Genomic DNA, 19,073 nt, shown 5'->3' with positions numbered 1-19,073 from the left:
CTTTGGAGTTCGTTTAGATCTGTCCTCCTCCTTGGGAAGCCTCCAAAGGTGCCATCTTTTAGGGTTTTCCCGATCCCCAGACCTCCCAAAGCTGGCGAATTCCCAGACTAAATGGAAGGTGATGAGCATCCACATCCCTGATCCCCTTGAGTTGATTTTTGCTTTCTTTCTGTTTAAAGATCATTATTTCAAACTAGTATAATTGAGTACTTAATCCTTTCTACATGATTCTAACTCAACTCTCTCACTGCAGTTACAGACGAAATGGGACTTCCATATGCTTATACCTATCACCCTCGCTATAATTTGTTCTTTGAAGGACAGAAATATCTAATAATCACAGATATATATTTTTTTTTTTGCGACAAAACAAAATAGATATTAAAAAAATGCAAAAGACAATTGATTAGCAAACTATGGCATCTCATAATGCAGTTGCTTTATTCCATCTTGCAAAATAATCTTCGAAATAGCACATAGGAAAGCTGCAGAATGCACCATAACATAGAATACCCTCCAATCCCCATAGACAAGGATGCAGCAAAGAAAATAACAGCAGTAGAGAGAGGTGACAAGTAGAGTCATAGTCCCTTCTAATTACTCTACATTCTAATGAGCAAATCCTAGAAACAAAGAGGGAGGAGAAAGAGAGGGCTTGAACACTTCCATTGCTTCCTTCAAGACTTCTTGTCTCCTATTCCGAGGGTGTTCTTCACGCTGTCCATTGCACCTTGTGCCATGTTCATCACCTGCTCCCCGGTCTGTAGACAAAATAAGAACACCAAAATTGGATCTACCATGATGGAAATATATGTTCAATTGTTCATTTTAAAATTACCAAGTCATGACTTTTTGTTTTTATTCTTTTTTTTTGAGCGAAGTTTGAACATGTGATAGAAAAAAATGCAGCAGCATCATAGATACTCTCTGTTTAGATATTATCAGTGTATATATACTTCAAACAGAAGTTGGTTGTGATTGCAGAATTAGACCTCTCGAGTTCAACCTGAATTGGAGAGTATCGAGCTCGTGTCAATTGCACTGCTGTGCACCACTAGAGTGAAAGAAAAGAAACTTTTCTCTTATATATATATATTTCAAATTTTTAATTCTTCTTCATACAGATAACAGAAAGAAAATCAATATTTTCTTTTCTCCACATCCAACCAAACATAAGAGTAATTTCCTTTCCTCCTTCCTTGTACATCCAACAAAATGCTATGCCTCATCAGACAACACTATATTCCTTGCCCCAGTTTCTGACCGATGTGACAACGAATGGAGCTGAGAGTCATGGAAGAACATTGCTTAATATCCAAATCTATTCCACTATTAAAACTCCGAAGTCATGCAAGAGATTCCCGAATTCACCTGTTGCAGTAAGTGCATTACAGATGCCAAATTTTAATAACAGCAAGCATGACCAAGGAAAATAACTCATGATAAAGACAAGATATATTTCGATCACAACAGCCTGTGTTTGAAATAATATATTTTATCGATTATGGAGGAATCAAATGATTCAAGTGAAATTTTTTCAATGTATCTATAAGACAGATGCATGCTGTGAGTTGTTTCATATCATAAATAAATATGGACCCTCAAAAAATTAGTTGGGCAGATGGACTCACATCTCTTACAACCTGTATTACAATTTACTTAACCTTACATTCCGATAACTGATAACAATGGCGACAATAATAAACAAACAAACAAACAAACAAATAACATATTGGAGGTATTTATCTAGTGACCTGTTGGAGCATGCCTCCGGCATGTTCCTTGCTTTGCTGAGCGGATTGTGCAGCCCGTGATGCCTTGGACCTGGCAGCATCGGCGGCGCTCTGCGCCGAATCCATCATCTGATCGGCCTTGGCCTGTGCAAGAAAACAGCAATACTGACGGTCAGATCTTACAAGAGTGCAACCCATGCATACGCCCTGCGGCACATGGAGGAGGAGAACGCCCACCTGGCCCTCTCCGCGAGCTTGCCCGGACTTGAACATCTGCTGCGAAGCCATCTTCTTCTTCTTCTTTTCCAAAGAATAACTACAGACAGAAAATGGGACCTTCAGTTGCTTCTGCTGCTACTTTCTCTTGCACACAAAACAAACTGCTCTCTTCTTCTTGCATCTCTTCCTCCAATTAGGTTGTTGTTCGTTATATAAAGGCCAGAGTTCCATTACTTGAATGACACTTGGCATTGATGTTGTTCAGACGTGACATGTGTCGGATTGAGAGAGCTAGGAACGGGTCATCAGGCTTCTGATGTGTTGTGAACCAAGTCAGCTGCTACATGAGAGGCTGCAGACCTTGCTGCTCTGTCTCAGGTTGCATGGCAGTTGTATTATAGGCCTGGATTGAAATCCTAAGCGTAGAAAAAGAAGAAAGTATGATTTCAAACTCAGCAATTGCCTGATTTTTACTTGTTTGCTATTCAGTATTTACATGTGTTTAACCTCTTCAACCATGTGCCATCAAATATCTATTTCATCCACCCACATGTATGAACATTTATCAGCATAAGAGCATATCAATCACGACTTAGTAAGGCTCTCGAATTCGATAGATGGTCTGATATCACAATAGGGCACTCACAAATGGGTTCCATGTTTACATCTTGGTCTGGTTTACAAAAAATTTGTGAGAGATTATTATTTGACAGGTTGCCTACTCAGCATGCATACAAATCTTCCTCCCTGGAAATTAGTTCTGAGAATAACTGTGTAGCGATAAGAAAAGAATAATCCACTTTCATTACTGATTTCTTAGTAGACTTTCATTACTTTAATTAATTAGAAAACTTTATTTAAAAAGCCACGCTGCGCATCTTGTTGTTGAAGTAATTTGGAAACAAAACCTGTTAGTAATAATTTGAGACTACGAACTGTCTATCAGAGAATCTTAAGGGGAAAAATTGCACACTGATTTCTAGATGAACGAAATAAGAAACCATTTTTATGAACATTTAAGCAAGAACCTGATGTGGCCTTGCTGATTCAAAAGAAATTCTTAGTTACTCTCAAATATAACAAGAGAAGAAAGGAAAAACTTTCCTAATTACAACCGTCATAGGATTACAAGTATAACAGCAATACATCACCGAACCACCAGAAATACTAACACCGTGCTCCCAAAGGCCACAATAAAATTGCCACACCAAACAAAATAACATGCATTAATCACGCCAGCAGATATACGAACACAACATAGAGAAAACTATGCTTTATGATAAAGCCCCAGTATTCACGATCACTTGCTCCTCAAAATACTTAAAACTTCTTCAATATCTTCAAGCCTTGCAGAAATCCCTGCAAACCATATCAGTGAATTTATAGCATTTCATGACTCGATAGTTTTTCTGTTTCCAATCGTTAATTAACCAAAACAGGGGGAAATTACCTGTGTCATGCAACATGGGCTGTTCTCTGCTGGAATTATGGATCTTTGCAACCCTTGCTTGTTCCATATCTTCCCACCTCTTCATCTTCACTTGGACCATTTTATGATGCAATTCTAATGCTGTTTTCCCTATCTCTGTGAAACGATATGCCAAGGTCCATGAGAAGGTTATTGATATACCAAAGAATGGGAGATAACAAAAGAAAGCAGGCAGGATGGGCCATTGAATCTGTAACACATTGGTTAATATAGAATAACTCAATGATGCAGAATGTTTAATTATTTGGCCTGCTCTGGTATCTTAGCTCTAGAATTGCATATGATGATATAATTTATTCTGCTAATGCATTACTATCGATCTTGCATTGGCTCAGAAGGCATGAACTGCAACTTCTGCCCCCAATAACATTTGAAATTTAATGGCTCGTACTTCAAATTCATACAATCAAATCCTTTCTGCTAAATCAAGTTCAGTAGGTTGTAAAAGTAGGAAGCATCAAATATTTCACACAGTCAGTTTCAAAGTGCATCACGAGATTATCTCTTAACGATTAAAAAAGGCTATGTAGCTGCTTAAATACTAAACTATCTGTTTAAAAGGTTAGACATACTAAATCACACAATGTTGTGATGTCAGCGTTTATTAAAACTTGATACGCCCCCCGTATTGTGTCCCTATTCGGTATCGATACGGTATGGTAAAAGTACTGGCTGAATAGAATTCATGTTGCCCAAGATTTATAAGATTTGGTGCTTTCTGCCAACACTGACATGTATAAAGCTAAAAGCTTTATATAAGTTTTTCCCCACTTTTATATGAGAGGAATTTGATTATGAGTGACAAATCGAGCACTCAAGAAGCACCAATTATAGACCCTCAAATTGGTGGTAGATAAGGCACAATTATGAGGGCAATCATAATACGTAAGTCCATAATCAATAAAGCTTTATATTAGAACTATAAAAAGCAAAGAATTCTAATTAAGAGTCCTAATGTGATAGATACATGCTTTATATAAGAACTATAATCAATAGACGTGATCTGTTAACTCATATTCAGTTCTTCTTTCTATACAGGTATATATATTCGAGCACAGAAAGCTTACTCAAGTCCTTTATCATCATCTCCAACTTTTAGCTGCCTCCTCTATTAAATCCATTAGACTCAAAGTCATTTTTCTAGCAAAGATCCTTTTATTTTATTAAAATATGACTATGTAATCATTTTTTTTCTTTTCCTCGATACTGATGTTTGGGTCATGAAGACATCTCATTTCATAAAGCAGCCTTAAGATCAAACATCACACAGCAGTTTGTACCTCACGATCCCAGGTACTGCAGGGTCCATCAGAAATTCTTTGAAAAAATGTACACTCCTCGAGGAACATATCTATGACTTCACCATACTTTTGAAACATCTTAAAATATGATACTATCTTAGAACACCTTCATAAATCATCTCTGAACATATATGAACAGTTAAAGAAGATTAATTTTCATATATAATAATTTTAGTTGCCAGACTGGGAAGCAGCTGCACATGTGGATGTGGGGAAGCACATATTTTTAGAAGAAGTAAGGGAGTGCTTCGGAAGTGGTGTGCATTTGATTTTCGAGGAGTCTCCAGAGCAGATGTGCTGTTCTAGGTAGAACATTCCTGCGACTATTATAATTATACATAAAAGAACAAAAAAAAAGAGAGAAAGAATCGGCAGGATAAGCTACCAGATAAATTAATTAAATCATGTTATTTATTACCTTGAAACATATCATGCACAGGGTTCTCCTCAAACAGCTGCAGCGCATCAGCAACAGATGCATCATAGCTACAACTAAGAGTAGACTGCTTCTCCAATAAGGTCATCTCTTCGTGCAACTCTGCAGATTTCTTTCCAGCCTGAAGCAGTAAGTTTGTCTCTTTGATTAGGAAGAAACCAAAAGATATTTATAAAGATAGCTGAGGCCATAAAGATGGCAGTCTGCTTACAGCTGCAAGATTCTCTCTCAAAGATTCTAATTGAGCGTCAAGCTCCGGATCAGACAACCCTTTTTGAATCGATAAACTATCTCCAGAAGATTCTTTCTAGAAAGCAAAAAAACCAGGAAAAGTATTTTAGATCAAATATTATAGAAAGAAAGATCACCAGTTCTACTTCAAATAAAGCGGTGGAAAATCCACAACCAGCAAAAATATATTAAATATTGGGTTCTCTTAACTGTCTTTTAATATTGAGCACTAATATTAGAATATCGAATACAAAACAGCCCCACAAATAATTTTCCTCAAACTTTGTAGCATTCTACAATAAATTCCAAACTTCAAATCCAATAAATCCCAATTCGCAATTTTATCAATATATGTTCGTCACTGGCAATTGAACTCAAAGTTAAACTGCCACACCCACCTCTAGTCTCATATTGAAGAAAGACAACCAATTCTGTTTGTCATATATGCTTCTACTTGCATCTCGCTGCCATCCCATGTAAGTATATTTTGTTTAAAATTTTGCACAAGTTTTGATCCTCCTTTCTTTCATTATGCATAGGCCAACTTACATTATGTAGAAAGTAGGCTTTGGCACAATGATAAGGTTACACCATTATAACCTAGATATCATGAGCTTGAAACATGGAAACAACCTCTCTACATGTAAGGGGGGTAAGGCTGTGTATATCTAACCCTCCCTAGACCTTGTAGTGGTGAGAGCCTCGTACATTGGGATGGTCAATTTTTATAGGCCAATTTATGGTAACATATGCACGGATGCACACAGTTAAGCATAATATGGTGAGAAACATAACGTATGTAAGTCCACATAATATACTAAGAAACAGAGAAAATCTGGGGAGACACATTTGAATGCATGTACAAAAGTATTTGTGCATGTAATATGAATGTATTTAGAATATATACATCTATACACATATACATACATATACACACACACACACATCAAAAAAAGTATACATGTTGCTGTATGTGCGCAAGCTTGTATTTTTGTATACAAACACGAATCCATGCATGCATATATACTGTATGAATACACGCATATATATTGTAGACCAAACATGTATTGATTCTGTAAATGACACTTCATAAGAATCAATGACCACAGGTGCGACATTGGCAACTAGGCACCCAATAAATGCTCCTGCAGGCTTAAGGGCCTAAAAGCAGCCATGAAGCATATGGGTAAAGATGTACTGAAATTTTAAAGACAAGTCCTAGAGGTAATTGTTTAGCTGTTTCAGTGCGTAAAATCATGTCAGTGTACATTAGGGCTCATTTTATTTATACTATCACTTCTTTTGCCTCTTAAAGAAATGAGGCAAGGACTATAAAGAGATGAATTATTACTGAGCAAAGATGAAAACAAGGGATTTTCTTGGTCAGAATGGAAGATCTTAAACAAAAAGCAACACAAGCAATGAAACACACTTGATATCATAAGCTTGTAAAGCAATGAGAATGGAAGTTAGAACCACAGAATGACGAAGGAATCTCCAAATAGAAGAAGGCCATTCAGCACAGACCAGAAAAGGACACGCCACTAAAGAACAAAATGCCTGCAACTGGATATAAAGTGCAGGCAATAAATTGATCAAAGAAGTTCCACGCAACTTGCAGTCCACAGTTTCTGCCACTTTTTAGATTATAATATACAGTTCTATCAGTGCTACAATGTGTAACAGAAATATACTACCATGAACATAATGAGGTCAGGAATCCATACAATGGTTTTCAAAAAAATGAAAGTAAAAAAGAAGATTCTTTCTTTTGCATGAAAATACTCACTCTTAATGGTAGTGTCTTTTTTCTGTTGAAAACAAATGATTTTCTATTTTACCATTACAAGTGCATGACCACTAGCAATGTTAATAACTCATGATGAGCAACAAATGAATCTTACATAATAAAGATTAAAGATGGGAGGCTAACTTTAGAATGATACTAATAAGTAACTGCTCCATCTGATCAAAAGAACCTTACAGCTTTGGGCAAAACAAATCCCTCGGGAACAGCAAAACAATGTCGAAGGCAGTACTTCTCCCACATGGCCATTCTCTTGTCCAGAACTGCTTGTGTCAAGTGACGAAGGGAAGAAACACCCTGCGAAACAAAAGATAATTAAATGTAATCAGCAGGAATAGCAAAAGAATCTTGTAAGCTCGTTACTTCAAACTACAACATTTCTATTGACACCCACAAACATAACAAATGGAAACACTTTTTTATGAAAGTTCAGCTAATGCTAGATCATGTCAAACAATAAGCTTACATGTTAGTGCAGCATAGTATATAGATGGATCACTAGTGTGCGCCAAATTTCATTAGTAGCCTGTGCATTCTCTAATATGATACAGTCCAGTCCTCAGTTAGACCTCCAGGGAAGATCTGGATCTCAAAATAATTTCATATCTCATTTTCTAATTATTTTGCTGAATCTTAAGCACGAGCAACAAAACCATGTTCCAACTTCAAAAGAGACAATTGATCATCCTAGAGTGCACAAAGATCGAGCAGAAAGGAGGATGGAAGACAAGAGAAGCAGAGAAAACAAATTTTAGTATTATCTGCAAAGTGGATTTCAATTACAGCATATTTTCCCTCTTTCAGAATTGCAAAAAACATCATTATGCTCAGAATTATGAATCCTATAAGAACAAGGACCCTTCCTTTAATAATTCTAGACTTGACCAAGATAATTCCAAGGACCAAACAAATGCACTTTCCCAGAATATATGTGCCTGTGTGTTACCAAAAAAGTAATTTTCATATTCCTATGGAACACAGAAATTTCAAATCGCAGTCCTCTTGAATTAAAACCCTTCTCGACCCCATCTAAACCAAAAGGAGGACCAATAAACAAAAATCCAACTTGAAATCACCAGTGCATTTCTTTCTTCCCTAAATATTCGTCAGACTAGATGAATTTCACATTGGCAGTACTGCATGACTTTGTCAACAAGTACTAGATTTTGAACAACACCATCATCAAACACAAAACTAAAGCGAAAAAGAAACAAAAAATAATAATAATCTTTCTGGCAGTAATAAGATTTCAATATCTCCTCTTCCACCCTTGTTTATTCAATTCACTCGCATCAGTGAAGAAATTGCAACCCACTTCCGGCTAAGCCAAAAAGACTACGTTAACTGATCAAAAATCTATATCAACGTCGTAGAACAAAGGAACAGACAGAACGACGTACATAGGGTTTTAATCAAAGAAAAAGAAGAGCGAAAAATGGAGCACCAAAAGATCTCACCCGAGCTAATTCCTCGGTCCTCTCGGTGCCCCCACCCGTAATTACAGTCGCTTGCCTGCAAAAGAACAGCGAATTAGAGCTAACAAGGAGGCAATCCGCGAAAAAAAGAAGAGAATGGGAAGGGGAAGAGATAGACGGAACTGGAGGAAGAAATCGAAGGCGCCGTCGAGCATGTCATCGACGGCATTGAGGACTTCGTTGATGAAACGCTGGGGGTTGAGATTGAAGGCCTCGAACACCGCCTCGCTCTCGCCTCCCTCCATCCGCCTCCGCTGCCGCTGCCGCTGCGCCTCCCGAGGGGAGAGAGGCGGAACTCGAAAGGTGTTTTTTAAAATTCACGGACCGAATCGAGAGTTTTTTCAGATCGGTTAAGTGAAGCGATCCAAAAAAATAAAAAAAAAACTTTCAAATCTTGGAAGTTGAAACCAGCCCAACCCAAACTTGAGACTCCGAAAAAGGGTTACGCTAACCTGCTATGTATTGGACTTGGTTGAGGTTTGAGTCAGCTACTACTAGCCCATATTTCCCCCAATTCTTAGTGTAATTGGCGCCAATTTGTATTGGGTAAGAATCAAGAGCCAAAAGAAACAGCCAGAGTTAGCCCTACAATGTTGGTATAAGTTTCACTTGGTCCTCTCAAGAATCTAAGTAAAACACAATTTTTTGATTTGTAAAGTATAAAATTGAGCTAAGTTTGGTAAAGAGATATTACTTCATGGTCAAGTATTTAATGTTGTGGATCATAATTGTCAAATTGCCATATGGCTATCCCTTAAACTTACCTAGCATTCATGAGTCACAACCCTACAAATAAATATCAAATATATCCTATAAATTTAATATTAAAAAACTCATTGATCTTTAACTAAATAAATAGTTAGATATTATATGATAATTACAAGAGATTGACCATAATATTTTAACAAGTTTATCATGAAAATATATGAGCATATATGATTATTTTTTTAATAAATATCATCAACTTGGGATTAAAACATTATCTATTTTTTTTAAAAAAAATATAGATTATATCGTTGTAAATCGGTTCCTTATGGTTATTCCATCTTTTATTTTACCATCTTTTTCATTCATTTTTTTCCAAATATAGTAATTTGACATTAGATTTTTATTCCCGTACTAGATAATTCTGCCAAACGGCCTTTACGATTATTCGAGAAGATTGTGGTGATTCTTGGACCTGGGTTTTGCTACATTGGGAACAAGAAATAGCTATGTCTGATGGCTTGTTTCTTTGAGCCACGGACCAGATGAGCAATACTCTTAAGTGGAGGAAAAAATAGAAAGAAAAAAAAGGATAGTAACAGGTGCAGTTTTCGTCATTGTTGGACTTGTCGGCAGATCTCATCATCATTGGATGCCTTAGTCTTGTCAAAAGAAGAAATAACTTGGGATCGAGATAGTCACGCACGAAGGAGATGGGTCTTTTGCATAATAGAGTGCAAAGTATTTTAATATATGTACGGTAGGTGATCCAATGATGATTTTGCAAAAAGAGAAAATAATTTTTTTTTGCAAGAAAGTCGTAATTCAGTCTCTCTAAAGAAAGAATATTTTTATTTTTTTTACTTAATATGTTAATGGTATTAAGATCTACATAGATGGTTAGATCACGTTGCAACAAAAATTAAATTTTGATCGCTAATTTATATTTTTTAAAAATTTAGGACCTAGGTTTAACTGGCTCAACATTGGAGGGTATCTTTGCAATTGTCATCCGTCCCTACTTGTTAAACTCTTAAAAAGAGCACCGGGGCGGACCCGCAGCTCTCCGAGAGTCCCATCATGAGCGGCAGCGTCGCAGTCCACCGCGGCGGCCTCGGTTTTCCGGCGATGCGAGGAGGAGGAGGAGGAGAAGAGGGGAGGAAGCGAGGCGAAGACGAAGAAGACGAGGAAGAGGAGGAGGAGAATGGTGGGCGGGGGATGGACGCGTGGGAGCGGGCCTACGCCGACGAGCGCTCGTGGGAGGCGCTCCAGGAGGACGAGTCCGGTCTCCTCCGTCCCATCGACAACAAGACCGTCGCCCACGCCCAGTACCGCCGCCGCCTCCTCTTTCGATCCTCCGCCGCCTCCCGGATCCAGAAGGGCCTCATCCGGTACCTCTACGTCGTCATCGACCTCTCCCGGGTATGGTTTCTCTTCTCCTCTCCATCCTATTCCGTTTCATGGCGTTAATATTATGTAATTTTGTGTTTTTTTGTGGATCGAATCGATGGAGAAGATGAAAAGATTCGATTTTTATGATTTATTTTAATGTAAACCGGATAATCCTTTTGAGTTTTGACCGCGGATCGAGGAAAAATAGCGTAGGATTGTCGTACAGGGATGATATTGGAGCTCTGAAGAGAGCCCATGCTGTTAGTTACTTTTTTCCTCGGTCGTCTTTTTAAAATTGCGGCTCGATTCTTGCTGCTGTGCTTATGCTTTAGGTGTATTTGTCTGTGAACATCCTAATTAAGTATTGGTTTATGAAGCATTGATGGTTTGGGTTAGGTCAGGGGAACGAATGATGGGAGGTTGATTGAGGTGGAAAGTGAAAGGAGAATGCCTGGCCGATTTTTCCGAGACATTTGAACCTGACTTGGTGATTTAGATGTTGCAGTTGAAGGGGATCAGTGAAAGTAAAGCACTGCTTAGAAATAGTCGTGAAAAACAAATAATATAAGAGGCGTATCGGGCTAGAATGCTTGTTGCTGAAACCAGTGTGGTACTCAGCCATTTCACCAAATGATGTCTTCTGTTTTTCGGCACAGATGATGACAGAGCAGGTTTGTGAATATTTATAGGAGTCTGCAGGTTTAGAGTGAAAGAGGGGAAGTTTTTGAGGTTTCAAGTTGCCACCACTTGACAGTAAGCTGATCCTTTCAAAGGGGCTAAATCTAATGAGAAATGCTTTTGTAAAGCAGAAATGTCACATAAAAGAAGTTATACAGCTGATGTGTAACTTCCTAATTTGTTCCTCTCGCTGGCACCTGTACTCGACATGGTACAACTATCAGTAATAACAACAATTAGAATTCTTGCACCTCTGCTTGTAATCTTTTTACATGTGAGCTTCCTGTATTATGAGCATTACTCAGATCTAAGGAGTGCCTGGAATGTGTAAGTTGTTGGGTATGATCAAGGGGGAGATGTTTATGTTCCCTGTTCTTAAACAAGTCTTCAATAATTCTGGAATAAGCAGGCCGTGGCCATCTTTGACATGGAAGGTTATGATTGTGCAATCAGTGATATATGTAAACATAGGAAGTTGATTACTAGTTTAAACAATAGACTTTACTAGTGGACCAGTTGTTATGCTTGTCTCTAGAAGATTTTGCCAGCTTTTAGGTGTCACTAGTGAAACCTCCTCATAACCATGGTTCCCTACTTATCGGTTTTGATCTGTGAAAGTTAACAGGCCCCAGATGTTCATCATGCTTTTTTATAACAGGAAGGTAAGGTATATTCAAACCCATATATTTATTACTATTGGATACTTTACCATTGTTGACCTAGGAAACTTTAGACAAAATTATCGTCGAACAATCTTAGGGGCCTCAAGATGAAAACTGCCACACATAGTCCAGCAATAAGGTTTCCCAGCCATATAGCCTAGGTGATAGTATTATAGCATGCCACCATCTCTCCATCTACAGCAGAAGCAGCTACTGTCTTTCACTTCAGATTCCAACAAGAAGGTTGTACCATCACCAAGAGACACCCGACCTTCATGATGTCTGGTGATCCTACAAAGTGTAAGACTTGTCTACCATACCCAGATGATCAAAGAGTCTCATACAATAATGTATCCCTTGGTACCTTAAAGCTACAGTTAACCTCTTTTCGGCAGCTTTCCAGTGATTTAACTATTGCTATAATCAAATCATCTTTAGAAGTCCAAGCATATTTTTAGTGTCTTATGTGGACATGGGAATGTAAGTTTAAACTAGGTGTTTTCTTTGCTTGATGTGATACCTTTTAATTGTCCCACATGTGGCTGAAGTTCTAAATTCTAGTTAGCCTATATGTCCATGATTGCTCTTAGAGAGTTCATACTGAAATTGGACAGAGTGTCTCATTGTGATCTACATCTGTTCAGATGAACCATCTAGAACAGGTTTGGCTCTATGTCACTGTCTTATACTAGGAGTCTCTTTTGATAAGAGCTTGTACTATGCTGAGTAGTTAACTAATTTGCAAGCATTCTTCTAGCCATCAAAAGCAACTATTCTATCATGATTTTCTATCATATTTGCTAAAACATATTAAGAAGTTAACACTGCTTAAGATTTGTGGCAACCACTAGATGATAGCTATACCCTATGCCAAAATTGCATTCCTGTGAGTATATGACATGGTTCAATGGAATTGTAAATTTCCATCTCCTTGATGACATTAACGTTGTTACTTGATTTTCACATGGTGGTTTTGATCAATGGAATTCAATGACCACCAGCTTAGACTGCTTAAAGTCCTTCCAAATAATGTGTCAACATGCCACTCTTAGAGTTCATCATTTTCAGTGTGATGAATTTCTCATTAACTTAATAGTTTGTTACCATAATTACTTTGTTATGAAAGGATAAATCGGTCATCAATAAGAGTTTCAACATTAGTATTACTGGCTAAAGCCTTATACAGATTAGCAAGTTCTTTCTTAACAACAATCAATAATCTTGGCAATAGGATTGTCACTAATGTGGCTTTGTAAATCTTATACAAAACCATGTGGGGGCAGTAGGACCACAGCTCATTGCTCACACTTGGCATTCATCTCTGTTCTCTACTGCATGTGGGGATGTGTGGTTTGATTGTATGAAGTGCCCAATCCAGGTCGATGCATCTTATTGTGAAGGTAATTCTGCTGTTGTATTTTGCAGTGGGATGACAACACCCATTGCTCACATGTGGCATTCATCTCTGTTCTGTAGCATATGTGGGGATATGTGGTTTGTCAATTGTCTATATGAAGTGCTTAGTCCAGGTTCATGCATCCTAGCATGAAGGAAATTCAACTGCTGAATTTTGAAATGTTCGATCCATTCAAAACAGATGTATGGTATTTTGATTCTAACATGAGGCAAAAAATATAGAAAATAAAAAAAAAAAGTGTAACCAACATTTTTGATAGTTTATCATGCAACGTATAATCTAGCTACTTCTCCATAATTCCTTTGGACAAGCAATGCATTGCATTTTGACAACCCTTTTTTTTAAATTAAGATCACACCATAGCGATCTACTAAAACTTCATGTTGGAACCAGAGGGGTGGTGCATGACTCTTAAAAAATCCTAAGGTCCTTCAATAACTGAGATCTACTTCATCATCTTATGCAAGCCTGTCCTTTCCCACCTTCAAATTTTATTAATGGCGACATCTCTTTCAAGACGGGCCACCGTTTTAGAACCCATGATGCAAGTTGCAGATAGGATTCTTCATCAAAATGATCCGATATGTACCCTTGCACTCTTGATTAAGCAGACTATGGTCATGCATCATCTTATAAAGCTTCAAACTTCAAGCTCTCTAGATTGAGTTAAATTAAGGTATGATCATTATTCTAAATCAGGATATGTATACACATACATACTCATATATATCGCTTAGTTCTTTTCATGGCGGTTGATCTCCATTTCTTGGAGGAAGACTTATCTCAACTCAAGGCAGGGTTTGGAGGACAAGACATCAGGAAGGAAAGGGAAGGAGTGGCAGGTAGGAAGCTGGTTGGTAATGGTTCAGGTTAGAAAGAAGAGAAGGTAGGGGAGAATGCAGGGGAAAAAAGTATTAATGTATTTGAATCTGGTTTGTATTCAGTTTCAAGTTGCAACAAAAGGAGAGAGATGGTGAGAGAAAATAATCCCACGAGTATAATGAGCTAGTCAGGAGAAGAAAATGTTTTGGCTTTGATCATAAACCTAAAAATATAAGGGGTTTGAATATTTCCCTTTATTATGGTCAGGAAGGATGTTAGTCTGTTACTATTATACCTTGTGAAAATGTAGCTTTGTTGTGTATGAAGTTTAAAGTGGAAGTGGTTTTCTTTTATTTTACACTATTTTAGCTTTCTTTTTCTGGGATTCCTCCTTGCCTTGTTCTCTCAGGTGGTACTTACATCAAACAGTTGTAGAATGCCCATTCTGCTTGATATTGATGCATACTAATTTCAAGTAATACAGGCAGCTTCAGAGACAGATTTTCGCCCTAGTCGAATGGTTGTGATTGCAAAATGTGTTGAGGCATTCATTAGGGAGTTCTTTGATCAGAATCCATTGAGTCATATTGGTATTGTCACCATAAAGGATGGTGTTGCCCAGCGCCTAACTGATTTAGGTGGCAGCCCAGATTCACAGATTAAATCTTTACTTGGCAAGCTTGAATGTTCCGGTGATGCTTCTGTGCAGAATGCCCTAGAGCTTGTCCATGGATATCTGAGCCAGATCCCATCATATGGTCACCGGGAAGTCTTAATCTTGTACTCCGCTCTCAATACCTGTGATCCAGGAGATATAATGGAGACAATCCAGGAATGCAAGAAAGCTAAAATAAGGTGCTCTGTTATTGGCCTATCAGCAGATATTTACATATGTAAGCATCTTTGTGAGGAGACTGGGGGTTCATATACTGTGGCATTGCATGAGGTGAGGACAATGTCATTGTCTTTTTGCCTTTTATTATGTATTCATGTACATGGACAAAAGTTTATTGTGTTATTTTGGCAGTCTCATTTTAAGGAATTGTTACTGGAGCATGCCCCACCGCCCCCTGCAATAGCAGAATATGCGGCTTCCAATTTGATCAAGATGGGTTTCCCTCAGAGAGGAGCAGAAGGTGTTATCTCTATTTGTTCTTGTCACAAGGAAGCAAAAATTGGTGGGGGCTACACCTGCCCACGATGCAAGGCACGTGTGTGTGAGCTACCAACTGAATGTTGGATTTGTGGATTGACGCTTGTTTCTTCTCCTCATCTAGCAAGGTCTTATCATCATCTTTTTCCAGTGACACCATTCAATGAGGTGTCTTCCATGATTCCAAGTAAATTGGGTCAGATGTTACCACAAACTTGTTATGGTTGCCAGCAGAGCCTTGTGAGCCATGGTAAGCAAATACCTGCCAATTTCTCATCATAAAATGTTGCAGTCATATATTAAAGGATTGTCAAACTCTGAATAGGTGAAAATGTATTATATAATGGTGGGAGAGATGCAATTTACAATTTCAAATTTATAATGTGTCTTCAATGCTCTTAAATACAAGCATCAATGGGACTATGGATATTTTCAATACAGTTTATTATTTTATAATAGAGGCAATATTTTTGCATATCTGACTGTGACCATGATCAACTTTTTTTGGCCTATGCCAAATAAAAAATGGTGTTTGATCCATTTAGTGTCAGGTTTATAAACATAATTACTTACATAACATAGTATTATCTAATACTGTACTGCTGGTTAGCTGTTTTGTGAGCTTAACAGCATTGTTTCTCTGACAAAATTACTTGTAATGTGAAACAACATTACCATGTCATTGCTAACAAGTAACATGTCACTAAAGATATCAGATCAAAATTATACTCATCTATGGATATAACACCTACTATGCAAGACAAGGGTTAAGACATAATAAGCTAACACTTTGCACAGCCAGTTTTCATGTTTTCCAAAATAAGGATGAAGCCACTTGTTTTTATTTTGTTTACATTCTTATATAAAAAGTTAGCTTATGCGGTCATCACCATTTATTCTGTTTTCAAAAGTAAAAAAAAAAATAGAAGCAACAATTTTGTTATAAAAAAACATATTTGCTTCACATACTTGATCGTGGAATACTAAAACAAAAGAGGTTCCCTGATGAGTAAATCCAAAAGTAAGAAGGGGAGTGAAGAGCTTTGCTAAATCTGGGTCACTATATGAAAAACAGTGTTGGTGAAGGTTGCTATATATCTCATGCTTTATCATGACTTTATTATGCCACACAATCCCATAAATCATTTATCTAGGTTGGTACCTTTGACGTGCTTTACATTTTCCCAGTCTTTGTCTACCAGCATGGAGTGCTGCCTTAATTAATATGTTGGTTTCATCATTATGTTTATATGCAAGGAGACTATTAGCTGATCACAGAGTCTCTTGAATACCAATGCTGCACCTTCTTTGTAGGAATTGTAATCCATAGCCAACCTCCTATTGATGGAGAAGGCTTGGTTTTTGTTGTTTCATTCCTCAGTGATTTGGTGATCAATTTCCAGATGAAGGGATCATTTGATGGTCTACAATTCATATTTTGTTCAAGTTCTTTTGGAAGTACACATTTCTTTTTTGTGCTATCTGTTGATATTTTTGTTCTTGCTATTTTTCCATTACTGTTTCTGTATGCAGTTGTACTAATAGTTTAAGTTTTCCCTCTTTTTTCTTTTTTCTTATTTCTTTTGAGATTTTTGTTTTTTTTTTTTGTTTTCAGAAAGAACCTGGTTCTTTTGTTTTCCTTATTTCATTTTTCTCACCTTTTTATGAATTTTTGGTAGAAATTCCTATTCCAAATTTCAAGTTTCGCCATTACTAAACTATTTTTTGAATACTGGGCTTGTGGAAAGGGTAGAAAGAACCAGGGACATGCAATTTTGAGGTAGTCTTGAATTAAACATGACATGGGTTTCTGAGAGCAACTATTTATTGACTCACAAATGTAAAAGATAGATGCGACACGTTCTGATATTTCTTGTTTGGTGACAGCCTGTACTGTCAGTCCAAAGAGCAGGTGCCACATCAAATATGGTGGTTGTTTTTTTACTAATTATAATCTGCTTGTGTTTGTTAGAACGTTATTTGGGAAGTAACTTTTATATAATTAAGATTGCATCTTGTTAGAACCTCAGACTGCTTGAAACTGGTTTATCTCACATCTAATCTCTATTTTTATTGCTGTTTAGAATAATTTTAGCATTTTGTTGTAAACCTGTTTACTGCAGCATATTCTTGATTCAGAATCCTATTCATTCAAAGTGAACCGCTCTGTATTTCTTCTGCTTTAGAAGTGATTGATAATGCACATACATGCATGTCTGCATATCTTTTTACATATGTATGTACTTGTATCACTAAATGGCTTGCATTTATTCTTATAACCAACTTTTCACTACAATTTATGCAGGAAGCAAATCCAATCCCCATGTTTCCTGTCCGAAATGCAATCAACACTTCTGTCTTGACTGTGATATCTATATCCATGAGAGCTTGCACAATTGCCCTGGTTGTGAAAGCCAGCGTGGCTTGACTACATAACAGTTGCATTTTCAGCAATGTTGACAATTGTTGCCTCAGTTAGTGGATGGGTTAAGAAGAATTCCATTTCATGCAGGGCTTTCAGAGTACTTATCATCTTTGATCTCACCCTGTTGCTTGATGTCAGATTCATGGAGCTGGTGGAAACTTCAATTTGCTTCGACCACCTATATATTGTTGCAGGATGGCTGCAGTTGGTTTCTGATGTGCGTGCAGCTTACAACTTACAAACAATCGTCGTGCTTATTCATCCGTGCTGATGCTCATAAAGTTCAAATTTTAGGTTCCATGGAATCTTGTGTTGCTTATTCCCATGAGCGGACTCTTGTGTTGCTTCTTCCCATGAGCTAGAAGACCAAGCATGAATTTTTGTTCCAATTTATCTTGAACCTCCATATATAAAGATAATCCGGACACGTTACATCACATTCCTTATTGACAGGATAATATTATGACCAAAGAGCTCTGCTTCTAGTGTCTGTATCACCAAGCTTTTGTTTTATGTTCTTTTGTTTCTGAGAGAATTGAGAGGGTGTGTTGGTTAATGAAGAGTGTATTTGAAAAGGTGTGGATCATGCTCTCATGCTCAAAAACCCAGCTACTTTGGGCACCTGTCTTCATGCACATCTACAATGTGGCAGAACACCTTGTCATATTAAGGCAATTAATTACAGGAAACTCTATAGACAATGAAAAGTTGAATAATAAGTAAATTATGCTTTTTCATCCAATACAAATATACATTCTTTCTTGGTCTTCAGCAGAATTATATTCTAGGCTTGGTGTATGTGATTTGTTTTCAAGTAGCCGATATATAATTGAAGGAACAGCTCAATGCAGCATCGCTAGCTGGCCAAGCAAAGGTTTATTTTGCTGTATACTTCGAATCAAAGAATGGTAGCATTCTATGTGAAGCTCAAGTTTCTGGATTTGCTGAAAGATATAGTACTGGATAAAAGCAAGGGATATCCCAAGTATTTGGGATCCTTCTTGGATATGAGTTTCCATATCCAATTTTTGTTCAGAGGTAATTCACTCTCCTGAAAGATTCTTGAATTGTTTTAGAGGATGAAGTCAGATTATTCTCGCTTAGATTTTGAAGCAACTTCCAGAGCGA

At 37.4% G+C, this 19,073-nt stretch overlaps 3 protein-coding genes across 3 annotated transcripts; 1 reads left to right on the top strand and 2 right to left on the bottom strand.

Annotated features, from left to right (window-relative positions):
* Positions 1 to 266: 266 nt before the first annotated feature.
* LOC113462451 (late embryogenesis abundant protein D-7-like) lies at positions 267 to 2,865 on the bottom strand. Its single transcript, XM_026802868.2, has 3 exons — positions 1,971 to 2,865; positions 1,755 to 1,877; positions 267 to 761 (listed from the first exon to the last, which is right to left on the bottom strand). The coding sequence occupies exons 1-3, from the start codon at positions 2,019 to 2,021 to the stop codon at positions 678 to 680; spliced, it is 258 nt and encodes an 85-aa protein (XP_026658669.1). The 5' UTR covers positions 2,022 to 2,865; the 3' UTR covers positions 267 to 677.
* Positions 2,866 to 2,928: 63 nt separating this feature from the next.
* LOC120107314 (protein MIS12 homolog) lies at positions 2,929 to 9,019 on the bottom strand. Its single transcript, XM_039120542.1, has 7 exons — positions 8,815 to 9,019; positions 8,674 to 8,728; positions 7,394 to 7,513; positions 5,390 to 5,485; positions 5,161 to 5,299; positions 3,403 to 3,537; positions 2,929 to 3,311 (listed from the first exon to the last, which is right to left on the bottom strand). The coding sequence occupies exons 1-7, from the start codon at positions 8,934 to 8,936 to the stop codon at positions 3,253 to 3,255; spliced, it is 726 nt and encodes a 241-aa protein (XP_038976470.1). The 5' UTR covers positions 8,937 to 9,019; the 3' UTR covers positions 2,929 to 3,252.
* A 1,434-nt stretch (positions 9,020 to 10,453) lies between these two features.
* LOC120107313 (general transcription factor IIH subunit 2-like) lies at positions 10,454 to 18,695 on the top strand. The gene is made up of 4 exons (XM_039120540.1): positions 10,454 to 10,818; positions 14,852 to 15,313; positions 15,395 to 15,770; positions 17,826 to 18,695. Exons 1-4 carry the CDS (start codon positions 10,477 to 10,479, stop codon positions 17,954 to 17,956), a joined length of 1,311 nt encoding a protein of 436 aa, XP_038976468.1. The 5' UTR covers positions 10,454 to 10,476; the 3' UTR covers positions 17,957 to 18,695.
* Positions 18,696 to 19,073: the final 378 nt, after the last annotated feature.

Source organism: Phoenix dactylifera, unplaced genomic scaffold, assembly GCF_009389715.1.
Source record: "Phoenix dactylifera cultivar Barhee BC4 unplaced genomic scaffold, palm_55x_up_171113_PBpolish2nd_filt_p 000822F, whole genome shotgun sequence".
Classification (NCBI taxonomy): Eukaryota; Viridiplantae; Streptophyta; class Magnoliopsida; order Arecales; family Arecaceae; genus Phoenix; species Phoenix dactylifera.
The sequence above is the reverse complement of the archived record's forward strand: the minus strand, read 5'-3'. Positions and strand labels throughout refer to the sequence as shown.